At 43.3% G+C, this 19,794-nt stretch overlaps 1 protein-coding gene across 1 annotated transcript in view; it reads left to right on the top strand.

Moving 5' to 3' along the window:
- MANBA (mannosidase beta) overlaps positions 1 to 19,794 on the top strand; it is an 894,686-nt gene that overhangs the window by 84,477 nt on the left and 790,415 nt on the right. The window contains exon 4 of the mRNA XM_044061058.1: positions 12,512 to 12,682. Within this exon, the coding sequence (XP_043916993.1) occupies positions 12,512 to 12,682 (171 nt within the window). The remainder of the gene's footprint in view (positions 1 to 12,511; positions 12,683 to 19,794) is intronic.

Raw genomic sequence — 19,794 nt, 5'->3', positions numbered from 1 at the left:
GACTGCAAAGATGCACCCTGGGAGGGTTGATGATAAGTATTCGATTTTGAATAGTGAAGTAAAGTTTATTTAAATATTTTAATATTACAGCCACTGTAGGTTTTCAGTTTTTGACATGTGAGTCAGGTAATGCTTGATTATTTCTTTGAGAACCTATTTGTCCCATCAGAGAGTGCACCAGTACATTAGAGTTCATGTGTATAAGTCAAATCTGGTTGATGTATGCTACTAATAAATTATTGTGAAATTTGGCTTACATTCTGGGTATTTGTATACCTTAGAAATCACTCTAACCATAAAACATATTTTGTGTATATTCTTTACATATTTTTATGGAGTGCTTAATAACCTGAGTAATACAATACTTTTGATTTCCTGTATAAAACTGTGTGTATATTGTACGTAATTGTAACATTCAGAATGTTTAGTCTGTCTTTATTTACTTTCAACAATTTGTACTTTGTTTCTGGTGCTCCTATGAGTCCCCTTTGAAATTGGGCCTGGTCCAGTAAGTTTTACAAAACAAATACATGAGTGAGGAAGTAAATTAAGTAATTCAATCTCAAGAGTACCATGTACAAAGAAAGGAAGATTTCAGTATTGCACACACAGTTTCCTTCCTATAGCAGTTTTTGCAATCTCTCTACACACAGTTTTCTGTAAAATGTCATGTTATTTTTCTGATATTAATCTGCTGCATTATATACACATTGCATTTTTTAGGTAAGTCTGTGAGTAAAGGTTTATATCTAAAATGCTAATTCTGTCTGCAAGACCCACAAAATCTGTAAATTAAGACTGTCAGGTCATCTGGAATGTAATCTGGTAATCATGTTCACATCTCATCTGAAAACTGTTGCTTGAAACTGTAGATCTGAAGTAGGCAGACTTCATTTGTCTGCAACCTGTGGGTATCGGATCCGACCTCGGATCCGAGCCGGCAATTCAAAAGCTTAGGCTCCGAGCTCCTAGCTCCTCCCTCTTACCCATAATCCCCTGCCAAGCCCTAACTGACCTCAGATTTCGTTTGCCGCTTTTCAAGTAGCTGAATTCTAGAGCTCCTGGTCAAGATAAGATAAGATTTTTGACAGAAAAGTTTTAAAAATCTCTGTTTTTGTTATTAATCTTGTTAGTGTTGTGTGTGTTTAAGGCTTTCCTCTCTCTTTAGTTAAATTTTCTCGGGTTTTCGTAGTTTGTTTGTGTGTGTATTTTAGGCCTTAGGTTGTGATGTCTGAAGCCTCTAAGGCTGTTTTCTCGAAATTGCGAGTGTGGCCATAAGCTGTCCCCAGCGGATGGCCATTGGGGTTGAACACCTGTCTTCTGGTTGTTCCATTTGTGCAACCCCGGGCTTTGAGGAGTTGGTGCTGGCGGGCCTCTGCCCTCAGCAACCTGTTGCTGTGGGCTCTCCGGCTGGGACTCAACCTCCTCTAAGTTGCGGAGGAAGAGTCATCTAGGGAGAGAGAAGAAGGAGAGGCACAGGAGAAGCCGGCTTCCCCTGTGCCTTCTAGTTTTCCTCCTCCCACTCCCCTCGGTTCTCTCCTGGACCCGAGGAGGAAGAGGCTAGCCCTTCTAGGAGGTCTCTCTAGGTCGGCCTCCACTAGGTCAACTTTTTCCATGGCTGATATGGACCGGATGATGAGGAAATTCATCCAGGCCCAAATGCAAATGGGGTGCTCCTAGCCCCCATCCGGGAGGGCCTTCTCCGACCCATACCACGGGTTCGGAGCTGTCGGCGCCGTGCAGATTTGGATCCGGGGTGGGTCGGATCCGATGGGTCGGCGCACCTCGGATCCGCCCCATCCGATCCGAGGCCCGTCCAGGTCGGAACACCGTCTCTCGGATCCGACAGTTGGATCTCTCGGGCGAGAAGCTGGCTCCCCTCGGCGAGACATCCGGACCCCGGTCCCTGCCAGCTCCATCCGCACTCCATTGCAATTGGGCCAGGCCCCAGGTCCAGGGACAGCGTGGTTCCCTTGGAACATCCATCTGCTGAAGAGTACTCGGACAGCCCCCGTAAGTGCAAGAGGAGGCACATGGACTCCCTGAGTCAGTCACTGAAGACACGGACTTGGATGAAGGTCACCCCTGAGGTCATTTGGAGACATCATGGAGATGTTAAGGATCAGGGGGTGGTCTGCCCCAAGGCTTCTTCGACGAGTCTGTGTTCTTGGAGGCTTCTACCTCTTGGGTGTCCTCCTGCTGACCCCTGGTGGACCTTATTTCCATCAGGGCGTGGAAGGATCCGGACACCATTGAGCCTATCCCTAAACGCCGGACCGCATTCTCCTGACCGCATCCACTGGAGTAAGGGTCCCCAGTTGATGCCATGATGATGGCTGCAGCTCCTCCCATCCTCCATGGATTGCATTGGGAAGCGAGTTTTTAGTTCAGCAACCTTCTCCTTGAGAGCGCTGAACTACATGGCACATGTCATTAGGATGCAGCGGGATCTGATTAAAGAATGAGGATAAACAGGTTTACTCCACCGGATGGCCACTCTCAGATCAGTTTCGGGCCGCTAGCAGGCCTAGTCATGAGGCGACAGGCCTGGCTCCGCCATTGTGATTTTGCAGAGCCCTTCAAGGCGACCTTCGCGAATGCCCCATGGTTCTGCCTTGTTTGGCAAGACTGTTCGAGACTTTAGTCCAGAGCGAAAGGACGGAAGACGCTGTCTGCCTCCGCTTCTCAGCTCCCCAGAGGTCCTTCTCTAAGAACCAAAAGGGACAGAAGAAGATGTGGTTCCGAAGTCGCAGCAGTCCTAGCCTGCTCCGGATAACCAGTCCTTCCGTGGCAGAGGAGGACGGGAGGTCGTGCTAGAGGCAGGGGCTCCTGGCAACTTTGGGTCCAGAGAACCTTTCTCTGAGAGACCCACGCAGCAGCCCTGAAGGGTTGCCCGGCTGTCCGTCTCTGGAGGCAGTCGGGCGGTTTCGATGCACCTGACTTCTTGGGAGTCCATAACAACAGACAGTTGGTCATATCAGAGGATATTCTATCCCACTATCCAAGGTTCCCAAATCTCGCAGCCTCCCAGATGTTCCACCGGAGGCAGCAGCCATCGAGCAGCTGCTAGAAAAAGAGCCATCCAGCGTGTCCCCAGATCAAGCCGGATTAGGGTTTTACTCCAGGTTCTTTTGGTGCCAAAGAAGACGGGGGCCGCAAGACCAATCTTAGACCTTTCCCAGTTGAACCTGTCCGTAACCAAGCAAAAGTTCCGGTTGGTCCCCCTGCAATCTATTCTTCCCGACTGGATGTGCTCCATAGACCTCAAGGATGCTCGAATGGACAGACGATCCAGGAGGTTTCTTCGCTTCGGCTGGGAGGTAGTCATTATCAGATCATGGTCCTCCCCGTTGATCTCACCTCAGCCCCCAGGGTGTTAACCAAGGTGCTAGCGGTGGTAGCGGCCCACCTGAGGCTCCAGGGATTACAGGTCTTTCCGTACCTGGACGACTGGCTCCTGACGGCATCATCAAGGCATCTTCTGTGCTCAGCCAGGGATTACTTTCTTCAACTAGCACCAAGGCTGGGCATCACGATCAACTGGGAGAAATCTTTTCTGAACCCCACTCCAAATTTTAGATTTCATAGGAGGAAGACTAGACACCAGATCAATGCGAGCCTTCCTCACCCCAGACCTGCCAGCCTGAAGTGTCATGTGACAGTGATCCTGCAACCATCTCCAACTGCAGCTCCTGAGGGCCCTAGGTTCTATGGCGGCAGCTATTCCGCTTCTCATTCATGCGGTCCTTCAATGGACCCTTCAAGTTCAGTGGTCCCCTCTTTGTTCTTCTCTAAACGCGACTCCCTTCTTTGGTGGCTCTCTCGGGTGCAGGGAGACCTTTTGGCTGCATTCCCCGAGCCACAGTGACCACGGGCGCTTCTTGCCTCGGGTGGGGCATTCGGGAAAGATTGTCCAAGGCGTGGAATCCCACAGAGACGTCACTGCATATAAATGTCCTGGAAATGAGGCAGTGCTCCTAGCGTTGCAAGCACGTACCGTTCTCCTTCCGGGACTATTGCGATTCAGACAGACAACATGTCGGTAGTCTGGTATATCAACAAGCAGGGAGGAACCAGGTCTTACCCCCTTTGTCGAGAGGCCATGAGAGTCTGGGAATGGGCAATTTCCGGAAAGTCCAACATCCTTGACAAGCTCAGTCGCACCATCCTTTCTCCACAGTGGTCTCTCAATCCTCAAGTAGCGAAGAAGATTTTGGGGCAACCCTGTTGCGATCTTTTGCCTCTCCCTCAAACGCCAAATCGACAATTTCGCTCTTCTTCCCCACCAGGGAGTTTCGAGAGATGCTCTGGTGCATGCATGGCCTCCCGGTCTCCTTTATGCCTACCCTCCACTTCCTCTGATGCAGAGGCTTCTGCAGAAAGCCAACAGTTTGGGGAGCAGAATGATTCTCATTGCCCCATTCTGGCCTCGACAACCTTGGTTCCCCTTTGTATGGTCTCACAAAATCAATCCTCCATGGATTCTGGATCCAATTTCGGATCTCATCTCTCACCCTTTGGGAATGTCAGTTCCCAATCTGGACCCTGAAGTTGACAGCTTGGCTGCTCCAGTTCCATCCTTAATTAGGACTCGGTATCTCATCTCCGGTCAAAGCCATTTTAGTGGCAGCTCATAAACCTTCCACCAGGCAGGTTTATCGGAGTAAATGGAAGAGGTTCTCTCTATGGGCAGGACAGAGAACTTTGGATCCTTTCACGGCACCTATGTCAGCGGTGCTGGATTTTCTAACAGACCTCTTTCATCAAGGGGCTAGTTCTTCCACGATTAAGGTACAATTGGCAGCTATCTCGCATTATCATATTGGTCATGACACAGCTCCTTATGACAGCAAGATTATGTAAAACATTTCTCAAAGGAATTTTTGTTAAGGCCTCCAGTCAAGGAGGTTGTACTTGGGACTTGTCTTTAGTCCTGCAGGCCCTTACTGCTCCTCCCTTCGCGCCTGCAGCCTCTTCTGTTTTAATGTACCTTTCCTGGAAGACTGCCTTCCTGGTAGCTATCACTTCAGCCAGAAGAGTGTCTGAGCTTCAGGCTCTAGTGTCAAACCTACCTTTCTTTCTTCCCTGATAGGGTGTGCCTCAGGACCAATCCATCTTTTCTTCCGAAGGTCTCTTCTGAATACAATATTAACCAGTCAATCAATTTACCTGTGTTTTTTCCCAAGTACTCAAACAAAGGAGAATACAAATTGCATTCTTTGGATGTTCATAGACAATTACGTTTTTATATTAACAGAACAGCTGAACACAGGAAATCAGATCAGCTGTTCGTCTCCTTTGCTAAATTTGCTCTGGGTAAAGCAGTATCTAAAGTCACACTTTCTAAGTGGATTGCTAATTGTATTCTGCAGGCATATGACACTTCAGGCAGACCTGCTCCTCAGAGGTCACGGCTCATTCTATCATTGGATGACATCTGCTCGGCAGCTACTTGGGCCTCGCCTCATACTTTTATTTCTCATTACAAGGTGGATGTTGTTTCTAGAGGAAGAGCATCTTTGAACATCCTTCCATGATGGCACCAAGATTCAGGTAGCTAGGGACTCTGTCCCACAGGTTGCAGACAATGAAGTCTGCCTACTAGATTTAGAAGTTATGTACTCACCATAACGTTCCATCTGAGTAGGTGACTTCATTTCCATCCCCTGACCTTTTAGCAGTATTTATGCTGTTTTAGTGTACTGTTGTCAGTATTTTGTAGCAAACTCAATCTGAGGTCAGTTAGGAGGATTATGGGTAAGAGGGAGGAGCTAGGAGCTCGGAGCCTGCTTTCTCGGATCCGATACCCACAGGTTGCATCCGAATGAAGTCACCTACTCAGATGGAACGTTATGGTGAGTACATAACTTCTAATTTTCTTTTTTGGGGTGGGTGGAATGGAACTATGAAACTCGCAAACAGAGGAAGCACAGTAGAGAAGCAAAGTGCTGTGTACACATCAAGAAGTTCAGCTGAACAATGCTTCTATTTCAGATAAAAGTTTTGTTTTTATGTATGCACTGCACAGCACTACACAATGTAGTATGCAAGCACTTGTCCTTTGTTTCACTGCATACACAATTATTGCACCATTACATAGCATGTGCCACTGCTGCCTGTACATATCAGCATTGTGCCTGCCAGTACAGCGCACATCTCCCACCAGCCCATGTCTGTATGTAATGCACTGCAATATTACTTTAATTGGGCGCTGTGTCTATAATGCTGCCAGCCACGGATATTTTTTCAGGTGGTGTGGACAGCATTCTGGACATGTCACCAAGACTTTTCAGTGGATTGTCAGGCATCCATAACCTGATTCATATCAGATTACACAAGGATAGCAAAATCTTTGAATGTAAAACGAAATCATGCAAGTACTGAAACTCCATTGGGACATTTTTACGTATACTACAGTTTAAAAAAAAATATGCAGGCCCATTAATACTGCAGAAGTATTCAACACAATGTGAAGCTTTTATTTATTTAATTAGTTTGTGGTGTGCAAGTGCATTCTTTACTAATTGCTTCCTCTTAATTCAGAAAGTGGTCACATCTTTCATCTTTTTGGTTTTCTGCTGTCCTGTCCATGTCTGCTGCAAATGCTGTGATGAGATGAAGCAGTGCTATAATTTAATAATTTCAGTAAAAAAATAGAATTTCTTTCATACCAGGCACTGTTTATTCCTCTGTTCCTATCCCCAGTGCATTGTCTATAATTTTTCATGTGAATAGTATTAGGGTGTTTATTTCTTTTCTGGGTTTATTGCAGAATCAAATTTCAGTTTCAGTGACTTCATTTATGATATATTGGATCTGAGCAGAGTTTCAAAGAAAATGGTATTCAAAGAATGTTTACTGTAAGAAGTGGTTATATTTGGAAAGAAATGTAGCGGTTTTGCCAAACCACCCTATCTATACTGTTGTGTGACTAACCCCAATGGAAGTGAGTCTTCACACATAATAAGTCATGGAGGAGGGAAGGCAGAAATGATTACTAGGTAGCAGCCCCATTGCACGGAAGGATAAAGCACTTACTTCAATCTTGCCAACTGGCGTTTAACTAGTGGGTGTTGGCGGAACCGTTTGTAAGTGGATGGGGGTTGGAGTGAGGAGCTTACATTTGCTCCCCTTTCCAGCTGGGAGGGATGCAGCCTAGGCTCACTGCAGTATAGCAGTCTTAAGAACCTAGTAGTAGATTGCTATGGCAAGTGAAATTGGGCACTAGAATCCACCGGTAAAAAAGAAACAATTTAATTAAGCACTTTTCGTCTGTACGTTGTACAGACTTCTTTAGGCAAAAAACTCAACAGTCACTTTAAATAAGTACAAGCAATTACGCTAAACCAATCAAGTACAGTAATTAATTAATGAAACAAGTAAGACCATTTAAAACATTATTCAAAAAGACTACCCATTGTCGTTTAAGTAAACGCGGATGAAATATAAACATTGCACGCTCTTCAAAATAATGATAACCAAGCTGGCAGGAAACCTTTAGGCTTGGCAGTTTGCTAACAGCTAAAAGGTAATCACTAAAAACCTTAAACATTATAGTAAACATGTTAAAAACAAAATAAAAACAGTAAGCAAGAATGGCATCTTAATAATACAAAATACAGATGAAGCACAGGCACCTAACATATGCACTATCTTACATGCGACTAAGTAGAAGTCAAATAATCAACCATGTAGACTTAAAAACTCATGATCAAAAATTAGATGACAAAGACCAAACCTACCAAAAAGAGCAGAAAAACTGACCACTAGCAACTAACTTTCACCTTTTCAAAATTTGCAGTTTCAACACACTGCTAATTGAACATGACTCATTAAGACCAGGGAATGTGCACGCATTAAGTTTAATTTGCCAACTTAGTTCCAATTCTTCCAATAATAATGGCATAGGTGCCCCCCTTTTGTCAGTGGTCACCTGGTCTATTGCTAAAAATTTAAAACTATGGTTCGTATGTTTTGATAAATGTTTAGCAAGTGCTTTATCCAGTTTGTTTCTACTCATCACGTACTGGTGCTCATAAATGCGTTCACGGAGCCTGTGTTCAGTCTTACCAACATAAAACGCAGGACAACCTTGGCACAAAGCTAAGTAGACAACCATTTTAGAGTTGCAATTAAACCTAAGTTGTAACTTGTATTGAAGGTTCTGTACAGTCACTCTATTCGTCTCCAAAATGTATTTGCAAAAATTACAATTCTGGCATTTATACATGCCTACAATTCTGGTAAAATTATGCACTGATTGTTCTAAAAGTGATTTCAAATTCTTACCCCCTCCTAAAAATAACAGTAGGATGTTCTCCAACCTTTGCACAAATAGAAGGGTTACTTTTGAACAATGCCCAATTTTTCTTAATGCTCTCAATGCATTGGTAACTAAATGGGCTAAAAGTTAAAATTAATTTTGTGCCCAAATGTTCGGTCTTAGTCTAGTTATTCTGCAATCAAGCCTGTGTAAATGCCTGCCTGTTGATCGTATCCTGAAATAAATGACCCTCCTTGAAGGTCATTAGAGGCTTATAGGTACCATTAAGTCTTTTGGCCGTAACTTCATTAATCAATTCTTCCAATAATTTAATAGGGTAACCCCTATGTATGAACATGTTCCTCAAAAATGCACATTCTATATGGAAGTCGTCATCTTGAGTCACTATACGGGCCGCCCTGACCAGTTGTCCCTTTATTACTGATCGCTTCTGGTAAGTCGGGTGGCAACTCGAAAAATGGAGAAATGAGAAAATTGATTAATTTTAACTTTTAGCCCATTTAGTTACCAATGCATTGAGAGAATTAAGAAAAATTGGGCATTGTTCAAAAGTAACCCTTCTATTTGTGCAAAGGTTGGAGAACATCCTACTGTTATTTTTAGGCGGGGTAAAAATTTGAAATCACTTTTAGAACCATCGGTGCATAATTTTACCAGAATTGTAGGCATGTATAAATGCCAGAATTGTAATTTTTGCAAATACATTTTGGAGACGAATAGAGTGACTGTACAGAACCTTCAATACAAGTTAAAACTTAGATTTAATTGCAACGCTAAAATGGTTGTCTACTTAGCATTGTGCCAAGGATGTCCTGCGTTCTATGTTGGTAAGACTGAACACAGGCTCCGTAAATGCATTTATGAGCACCAGTACGCGATGAGTAGAAACAAACTGGATAACGCACTTGCTAAACATTTATCAAAACATACGAACTATAGTTTAAATTTTTAGCAATAGACCAAGTGACCACTGACAAAAGGGGGCACCTATGCCATTATTATTGGAGGAATTGAAACTAAGTTGACAAATTAAACTTAATGCGTGCACATTCCCTGGTCTTAATGAGTCATGTTGGATTAGCAGTGTGTTGAAACTGCAAAGTTTGAAAAGGTGAAAGTTAGTTGCTAGTGGTCAGTCTTTCTGCTCTTTTTGGTAGGTTTGGTCTTTGTCATCTAATTTTTGATCATGAGTTTTTAAGTCTACATGGTTGATTATTTGACTTCTACTTTAAGTCACATGTAAGATGGTGCATATGTTAGGTGCCTATGCTTCATCTGTATTTTGTGTTATTAAGATGCCATTCTTGCTTACTGTTTTTATTTCATTTTTAACATGTTTACTATAATGTTTAAGGTTTTTAGTGATTACTTAGCTGTTAGCAAACTGCCAAGCCTAAAGGTTTCCTGCCAGCTTGGTTATCATTATTTTGAAGAGCGTGCAATGTTTATATTTCTCCCTATGAGCTACCTGCGTTTACTTAAATGAAAATGGGTAGTCGTTTTGAATAATGTTTTAAATGGTCTTACTTGTTTAATTAATTAATTATTGTACTTGATTGGTTTAGCATAATTGCTTCTACTTATTTAAAGTGACTATTTGTTGATTTTTTTGTCTGAAGAAGTCTGTACAATGTACAGACGAAAAGCACTTAATTAAATTATTTCTTTTTACCGGTGGATTCTAGTGCCTGATTTCACTTGCCATAGCAACCTACACTGGATTTGTTTAGTGTGTTTGTTGTTTCATCTTTATTAGTCTTAACCTGTTAAGCTTGATGCTGCAAGGAGAAGGCATACCTTTTAGATGGAGGTTCCTCATGCTTGTGCAGAAGCTTCCATGCATCTGCAGATGCAGTAGTAATATGGAGCTTGCAGTGGCTTTCATGGGGAGGTAGTTCCGATTAGGATGCGCTCCTTGGTAGCAATATGTTGTTGCACCAGCATCTTCAGTCTCCTCACCGGTCTCAGATTTGGAGTCTGGTTGAGCCCAGGGGAGGCTAAGGTGGGTCTTTTAAAGTAGTGAATGAGCAGAAAGGAGCTGCCAATAGTTGATGGTCAGCTATGGTGGGGAAGAAATTAGTATTAGGTGGTTAGAGTCCTTGCATATATGACAGTTTGCTGTTGTGAGCATGTCTGATAATTTTATTTATTTTATTTTATTTTACATTTGTTGATTGGGCTAGTCAAGCTGGATACATGTCCATTTTCAGTAGAGGCCCAGGGAGATGAGCTCCACGCAGGTAAAAAGAGAAAATACAATACTTAAACAATACTATACAAATTTCAATGTTTGGACTTTTAAAAATTCAAATTAAGTCTAGAGGTATAGACTCGAAACATAGTTTAAGATGCAGCAATTTTAGATACAAGGTCAGAAGATAATATTTAGGCCTAAGAAAGAGAGATGGAAACATAAGAAGGTTATGGAAGAAAAGAAGAGGAAAAAATAATACCCTGGCTAGTGTATGATTAGTTTGCATAGAACAGTTGATGTAGAGGGCACATGGAACAGGAATAAGGGTTGAAAGCAAGATGAGAGAAATAAGGAGAGGAAGTAGGATTCAGTCTGGTTTAGAGCAGGGACAAAGCCAGAGAATTTTCAGATGTTCTTTAAGGTTTTTTTTGAAGAGAGATGTAGATGAGAGGGATGTGAGTGTTGTAGGGAGCTGATTCCAGATTTTGACCACCACATTAGTAAAGAGTGAGTCGCCTGCTTTGTTGTTAGATTTAACATTGGAAATGAGTAACTTATTAGCTGAGCGAAGTGTTTCCAGATTTTTATAAGGGGAGATCAGGTTAGTAAGGATAGGGGTATTATTTGGGTGGTAGAGAATTTTTTGTATGATCACTAGTTGATTATACAGAAGATGGTTTTGAAGTTCGGACCATCCAAGTTGTTTGAGATTAAGACAGTGATGGGTTCTGAAAGGATGCCTGTGGCAAATCTGGCTATGTTGTTATAACCGGTTTCAAGCTTGCTTAGATTGTGCCTTGATAGATTGGTGTATATAGCGGAAGCATAGAATAGGGTGGAAGCGAGGTGAGTCTGGGCAATGGAGGTTCTAGCTTGTGGAGTGAGGATGGGTTTGACTCTATACAGGGAGCCTAGTTTTTTATTAACAGATTGAATAGTATTGTTGATATGGTCATCAAAGTTGAGTTTGTTATCTATGGTAATGCTCAGGAGACGTGTAGTAGTATCAGGGGAAATAGTATTTCCATTATTAGAGGTAATTATGAAGTCGATCTCTGGTGACTTTAGGGTAGGAGCAAAAAGTAGACGTTTTATTTTTTTGGGATTTAGGAGAGGGCAATGATGGGTAAACCAATTTTCAACAGTGTTAAATACTGTTGGGTTTGAAGAGAGGTTGCTGATTTAGCAGTACATATCAAGGTTGAGTCATCAGCATATTGTATACAGGTGGCTTTAGGAAATACAGTGTTGAGATCATTAATAAAAATTGAGAAAAGAAGAGGGCCTAGGATAGTAGAGGTGTAGAGAGAGTATTGTCCCAGAGCACTGCTTGTTGTCTATTTTCAAGATAGGATGTAAACCAGTGTATTGCTTGTGGGTCAAGAGATTGGGCTTTTAGTACACTGATCAGTAATTTGTGGTTCACCATATCAAAGGCTTTGGGTAAGTCAATGAATAGTGCAGAAGAAAGATAGTTATTATTTCGATTTCTGTTGATACAGTCTGTGAAAGTTAGTAGGGCGGTAGTTGTACTATGAAAGGGCCTGAAGCCATGATGGCTATTGGCTAGTAAATTATTATGGAGCAGATGTTGAAGTAGTTGATAGTGAATACATTTTTCCATTATTCCATTGTTTTGGCCAGAGGGGAAAGTAAAGCAATAAGTCTAAAATTAGAGATATCAGTGGAATTTACCACCTTTATGTAAGGGGATGATATGGGAGACTTTCCAAATGGATGGGATGTTTTCTTCTATGATTGTTCGGTTTATAAGGATGGATATAGGATATGCAATGACTTTGGCTAACTATTTTAAGTAAGCTTTTGCTTAAAACCTGGAGTAAAAATGACTGCCTGCTTACGTGCTGTTTATGTAAGATTTAAACCCCATGCCTGTGGTTGCTTGCTGACACTGTCTGAACAAAAATAAGGACATTAGCCCGGCTGCTGAAAATCGAGAAATATTGCTGTAGAAGCTAACCATAATCATACTTGGACATAATTGAAACATTTTTATCTTTATTATATTGCAGGTGTTTGACATCACAAATCTAGTCAAGGAAGATAATTTCATTCAGGTTGCCTTTCTCTCAGCTATATCATATGCTTCTCAACAAAGTGCTGCACACACTGCATACACGGTGCCCCCGGAGTGTCCTCCACCTGTGCAAAAAGGAGAGTGCCATGTCAACTTCATCCGAAAGGTATTATATAACAATCTGCATTAAGCATTGTTTCAACATCGACAGCACTAGGAGTAAAATGTATGTAGTTATCAGTCTGTACAGATCTATTAAATGAAAACAGCTCTTTATGAACAGTTAAATTAATTCATGATTTTGTACAAGTGTGCTGCTTTCACTGTCTTCTTATTTGCCACAACCATTCATTTGCTATGCTTTACATCATCATCATTGTTAATTTTGCTCACTTAATTTTAATTTTGTTTTCTGATGCATTTTTACCTTTGGTTCCAAATAAGCCGTTATGTTGATAATTATTTCCTTGCTTGAATTTCATACCCACCACATAAGGAAGACTCTGAGATTATTATTTTTTGCTTCCTGACCCTTTTAAATATATATAACAGGGCTTCTGTTTCTGACATGGCTTTGTACAGCCATGTCCTAGGCATAGCTTTAAAAGTTGCCTGTGTTAATAATTTCCTTATGCATCACATTTTTCTAACTTCTTAAAGACTTAAGCACCAGTTGTCAAACTGGCTTATGTTAAAAAAAAAAAAAAAATGCAGAAAAATGGATGTGTGTTTGTGAAAGCATTCCCGTATTAATTAACACACACTTCTCCTGTATGTTTGTCTCTGACCCTCTGGTGTCCCAAAAGTATCATTCTGATTTTCTTCTTAGATTCTTTATAACTTGGTTGTTACATACTGTGTTCTTTCTCCTACCATACATTTTACTGTGTCGGGAGGACCTTCTTTCCTGTTTTATTATACGTTAATGTGTACCATTTTGACCTGAAAATAGTTGGCGTATCATATATCAGTTGCCTTTTATTTTTGTTTATTCATTCTGGTTCTTTTGCCAGCTAGTTTCAAGTTGAGACTTGTATGAACTTTATCCCACTTGTTTAATTCTTAATGTTTATGTGTCTGAGCAGTCTGTGATTCCTGTCTATCTGTGCCAGTATAACACTGTATAGTCAAGGAGATGCCTGTCCAGACTACCTCTTGAACGACTGCTGCCACGTGTGACAGAGTGGTCATTGTGTCATGCTAACCATCTGTACCTGCTTGTATTGTATTTTGTGTCTTACTTTGATTTACCCTGTTTCACCATGTCATTTTTGACCGTGGTCTGTGAGTTTTCATAGGTGTGTTCTAGGCTAAGCTATGCATCACAAATCTCTGATAAGTTCTGGCACCCTTGATAAATGTAAGCAGGGGCTTGGGAGGCAAAGCATTTACAATCCTGGGAGATGAACCATTTATAGTGGGCCTCTTGCATTAGAGAGGTAGGTGATAAACCAGGGATGCATTTCTGTTCTCCATCCAGTTGTCCAAGTTAGACTTTAATTAGGTTAGGTAGGAAAGTACAGTTTTGTACCTACCATAAATGTAGATGTCCGATAGATATGCAACTGCAGTCATAACATATGGGTTGTCCTGCCTCAGGCAGCCCTCGGTCGGCCGGATTCCAAAGTCTGGGTCCGCCGCTGGTGTCGCCTCTACGACGTCAGAACGGCTGGAGTATAAAGGCATCGGCCGACACGATCTTCTTCAGTGTTTCTTGCCCCAGATGCCAGGTGCCCTCCTAGGAAGGCTAAATTTGGTGAATGGATAAAGAATTCCAGACATGCACAACAGTAATAAACAGATACACCATAGAGATACCCCCAGCTAATAGGAATAGGGGTAGTGGACCCATAAAGAAGGTTGCAGAGGGGTAGGAGGGTGGGAAAATCAGACTGCAGTTGCATATCTATCGGACATCTACATTTATGGTAGGTACAAAACTGTACTATGTCCTTCAAGAATGCAACTGCAGTCAGAACATATGGGTTGAATACCACAGCCAAGCTGGGGGTGGTTGGAACTAAGAAAGTGATGGTGTAGCTAAAATGCCCTGCAGGACTGCCGAAGCAAAGCCTGCTCGGGATCTGGAGTATAAAGGCAGGTTGTAGTGCTTGGTAAATGTATGCACGGAGCTCCATGTAGCAGCCTCTAGAATGTCCTTTGTAGCCACTCCTGTTAGGAAAGCTGTGGATGTGGCTATAGCTCTGGTGGAGTGTGGCCTAATATTGGCTGGCACACCTTTTCCATGAAAGGAATAGCAGAATCTGATGCAGTGTCCAATCCATTTGGAAATTGTTTGTTTGGAGATTGCTTTTCCTTGTACTCCAGCAGCATAGGCTACAAGCAGTTGGTCAGACTTTCTGGTGGCCTTAGTTCTGTCCAAGTAGTAGCTTAGTTGCCTGTGTATGTCCAAAGTATGCAGCAGTGCTTCCCCCCTGTTTTGAGGATTGGGAAAGAAAGTAGGCAGGTGAATGGCTTGATTTAGAGACACCCTGGAAATTACTTTTGGCATGAATGAAGGATTGGTTCTTAGAGAGACTCTGTCCTGATGAAAAATGAGAAAAGGAGGTACTGCCATGAGTGCCTGTATCTCCATGCTCTTCTTGCGGATGTGATTGCCAATAGGAAAACCATTTTCCATGAGAGAAATTGCATTTCTGAAGTTGCTGCTGGTTCAAAGGGAGGAAGAGTTAATTTTTCCAAGACGGTTGAGGTCCCATGGGTACTGGCGGTTTCCTGGGAGGTTTGATATTCTTTATCCCCTTAGAACTGTCTTAGCAAAGGATGTGAAAACACAGGTGGATCACAATTGTATTTTGCTGAGATTGCTGAGGCATGAATCTTTATGGAAGAATATGAGAGACCAGTATGAAACATTTCTGCCAAGTATTCCAATATCTGAGGTATACTCAATACTGTTGCATCCTGACCCCTGCTAGCATTCCAGATGATGAATCTCTTCCACTTGTCTGAATAGGTTTTTCTGGTGGAAGGTCTGCGTGCTTCCAGTAAGATCTCTTGAACTTTTTTGGAAAGAGAGATATTGGAAGGAGTTATGGTAACCTCCAGGCTGTCAGATGCAATGTTTTCAGGTTTTGATGAACCGTCCTGTAATTGTGTTGTGTTAGAAGCAGAGGCCATAGGGGCAGAGGCCACGGTTTGGTCCGAGTTATGCTCAACAGCAATGGGTACCAGTGCTGCCTTGGCCAGTCTGGAGCTATCAAAATGCCTGTTAGTTGTTCTGCTTTGATCTTCAGTATCACCTTGGTCAGCAGTGGTAGAGGAGGGAATGCATAAATTGTTAGGGACTTCCAGCTGAAGGAGAGAGCATCCATTTCCAGGCTAGAGGATGGTGGGTCCTTGTACAGAACTTTTCCAGGTGATGATTCATGTGAGAAGCAAAGAGATCTATGTCCGGTCTTCCCCATGTCCTTGTTATTTGTGAGAAAATGTGAGAATGCAGCATCCATTCGTGTGGATCCAAGAAATTTCTGCTCAGCTTGTCCGCCAGTACATTGTCCTTGCCTGGCACAAACTGGGATTGCAGATGTATCTTCAGACTTAGGGATTTTTCCCAGAGAATCATTGTTAGTCTGCAGAGGGGATAAGAATGAGTGCCTCCTGCTTGTTTATATACCACATAACAGTGGTGTTGTCTGTCCTTATTAGCAAATGTCCTTGTTGAAGTGATTTTCAAAGTCTCGATTGCTTGTATCACTGCCAACTTCTCTTTTGGTTTATGTGCAGATGCCTTTCCTTGGTGTCCATTGACCTTGAATGCATCTGCCCTCCATGTGCCCCATCCATGGTCTGAGGCATCTGTTGTAATCATTTGACCTGCTTGAGGTTTGTTGAAAGACATGCCTTTGTTTAACTGACTTGCTTGAGCCCACCACAAAAATTCTCTTTGCAGACATGGAATGAGTGGGATTACGTCCTCTAGGCTTTGGCTGTGTTGGGACCATAAACTTTAAGTACCATTGCAGCTTTCTCATATGAAGTCTTGCCAAAGGTATCAGAAGAATGCAAGATGCCATGAACCCCAGGGCCTGCAGGATTTTCCTTGCAGTCAGCTGGGAGAGCTTTGCTAGGCCTTTGAAGTACTCTGGTAACTGCTATTGTTTTCCTCTGTGAGATAAGCCATCTGTGTTTTTGTGTCCAGTTTGGCTCCTAGGAAAATAATCTGTTGGGATGGCAGAAGTCTTGATTTCTGAATGTTGACTGTGTATCCCAAGGCCTGTAGTAATTGAATGACATAGTCCAAGTTTGCTATCAAGGTTTGCTTGTTGTCTGCTTGTATGAGGCAGTCGTCCAGGTAGGGGTATATTTGAATCCACTTGAGTCTGCAGTGTCCCACTACTGATGCCAGGCATTTCGTGAACACTCTGGGCAGTAGATAAGCCAAACGGCAATGCTGAGAATTGATAATGCTCTGTCCCTGCAAGAAATCTGAGGTATCTTCTGCTGCTTTGTCTGATTGGGACATGCAGGTATGCCTCCTTGAGGTCCAGAGTGACCAGCCAAGACCCCTTGCCCAGCATGGGAAGGAGTTGCTGCAACGCCAGCATTTTGAACTTTGGCACAATGAGATAAGTATTTAGAGTAGACAAGTCCAGTATAGGTCTCCATTTGTTTTCCTTTCTTGGAACAAGGAACAGTCTTGAATAAAATCCCTGGCCTTGTTCCTGTGGAGGGACCTTTTCTATTGCTTTTATATTTAACAGCTTTGAAACTTGAATGAGTGCCTCTACCCTTTGATGAAGTGGCAGGTTTGGCATGCCTTGTCTTATTGGTAAAGTATGGAAGTGGAATCTGTAACCTTTGTCTATTAAATCCAGAATCCAGTTGTCCTTGGTTAAGATATGCCAGTTTTTTGAGAATAAGGATAATTTTCCGCCCAAAGGTGCTTCTCTTTGAGCCTTTGTAGACGGTATGAAAGTCAAGTCATTGTGGTTGTCCTTGTGGTGCAGCTGGACTGCCTGCGCCACTTCTTTGATTTGGTGGTTGCCATTGGCGGCCCCTGTAGGAGCCTCGGTGTTGCCCTCTACCTTGGGCACGCCTGTTTTTTCCCCTTTGAAGCTTGTCAGTGTCTGGAAAGGACCAATTCTTTGAAGGCCAATTCCTGCTGAATCTGGGTGGCTGAACCTGGAGGAAATCTATGACTGTCTGTACTGATTTAGCTTTTTCCTCAATGGACTTCAACACATCTTGTGCATTAGCACCAAAAAGCTTCTGTTTTTCCAGAGGTGCATCAAGTAACTTTACTTTAACATGGTCTGGCAGTGGCTGTTCTTTTAACCAAGCATGTCTAGGTATAACAGCCCCAGTCATAGCTGCCCTACATGAAGCCTCCAATGCATCATAACCACACTGAAGAAAATGATTGCTAACCTGCTGAGTGTTATGTACTAGATCCTGCAATGCCTTTCTATCAATAGGCTCAGGAGAGGCTAGCTTTTTCTGTAAATCATCCAGTAAAAAATCCTGGTACTGAAACATATGAAAAAGGCAGTTAAGTGACCTCATGGCCAGGGTGGTAGAGGTATAAACTTTTTTACCCCATCTCTCCAGGGACCTAGCTTCCCTATCCGCTGGCAGTGGATTCTTGGCTGTGGAAGTAGCCACTCCTTTGGGGCCCTGTGAAATAGTTTCTAGATCCACAGAATGGGCCTTAAAGAGATGTTTGTGGGTGTCCGGGACCCTATAATATCTGTCTGGCTTGACAGGAGCAGGAGGGAGAGAATCAGGGTTAGCACTGGAGTCTGAGAAAACATCATCCAGGACATCCATAACTGGAGGGATAGCTAAAGGTCTGTGCTGGGGTAGCTTGAGGAAGGTACGTAGCCTTTTCCTGGAATCAGAGAATTCCTGACCCTGCCATTTAAAATGCTCCCTCATAGAGTGTAGGACTTCACCGAACGAAAAATCCTCTGGAGGAGAGGCAGAGGGAATTGATTCCTCAGCATCAGAGTCCTCATAGGCCTGGAAGGATTCTTCTTGGGTATCTGAAGGCTCAGAATCCCCAGAGGCTTCATCTGAAGAGAGGTTGTCGGCCTGCTCAGTTCTGGGCCTTTTCTCTGCAGGCTGAGAACCTCTGTCTGGATGAGGCTGAGACCCCCTGATAAGAGAAATAAGATCTGCAGCAAGAGACATGATCTGTTTATCAGAAGAAGGGGCCTGGGCAGTAGGTTTAGGATGGGCCTTGGCCTGGCTGGCGGCTTTAGCACGTGCAAAGGCCTTGATGGACATGGATACAGGAGGCCTAGCTGCCCCACGTGCAGGAGTAACCTTGTCCACAGAAATGGTGTCGGGTAGAATCCAGAACTTCGGTTTCTGGAGGAAAGTCAACAACCGGCACCGGTGTAGACTCCGAGACCGGGCGAGTTAACGCTGTGTCGCCGGCCTGGAGCGGTTGAATTACCGCTCGGGACCAAGCACTCGGAGGGTTTAGGAGGAGTATTGGTGGAGGACGCGGCCAGGATGTCGGTCCCGGTCCTTCGCTTTTTGAAGATTGAGTAGTCGGTTGTTCCGACGGCATGATATAAGCGAAAGATTAAAAGTCTTCGCAAATTCTGCCCGGCGCCTGAGAGATTAAAGCAAGCACAGGCAGCACAGGCCGAGACGTGGTCTGGGCCCAGGCAAGGTAGGCAATAAGAATGGAAGTCCTTATGAGGTATTTGTTTACCACAAGACAAACAATTATTAACTTTCTCAATTTGTTCTGACATTGGCTGAGGCAAGAAAAATGTTCCCAACGGGTACTTAGCTTTAGATGACTTCGGTACTGAAAACACAGGAGCTGACCGACCGGCACTTACGAACTGCTTCTGCTTCGGGCACCGCGCGGCAAGAAAGACTGAAGAAGATGGCGTCGGCCGATGCCTTTATACTCCAGCCGTTCTGACGTCGGAGAGGAGGCGACACCAGCCGACGCCGGACCGACTTTGGAATCCGGCCGACTGAGGGCTGCCTGAGGCAGGACAACCCATATGTTATGACTGCAGTTGCATTCTTGAAGGACATCCATACTGTACATGGGTGGGAAGCATGTTCCAGAGAAGGAGTAGTCTGTGGGATACATGTCTGTCTGTTCAGCAGGTTCTATTTATATAAAGGCAAGGTATAAGTCTTTAGAATGGGTAATTTTGATGCTGTTTGTTTTGTAGATGTGCAGGAGGTCTGTCAGGGTGATGTCCGACAATGCCTTGTATACCAAGCGTAGATCTCTCCTCAACAGCCTGTAGAAGACAGAATACAGGGATAGGGCTTTGAGGTGGT

This window comes from Protopterus annectens, chromosome 2.part0, assembly GCF_019279795.1.
Source record: "Protopterus annectens isolate FY-2018-M chromosome 2.part0, PAN1.0, whole genome shotgun sequence".
Taxonomy (NCBI): domain Eukaryota; kingdom Metazoa; phylum Chordata; order Ceratodontiformes; family Protopteridae; genus Protopterus; species Protopterus annectens.
This window is presented reverse-complemented; position numbering and strand designations above follow the sequence as displayed.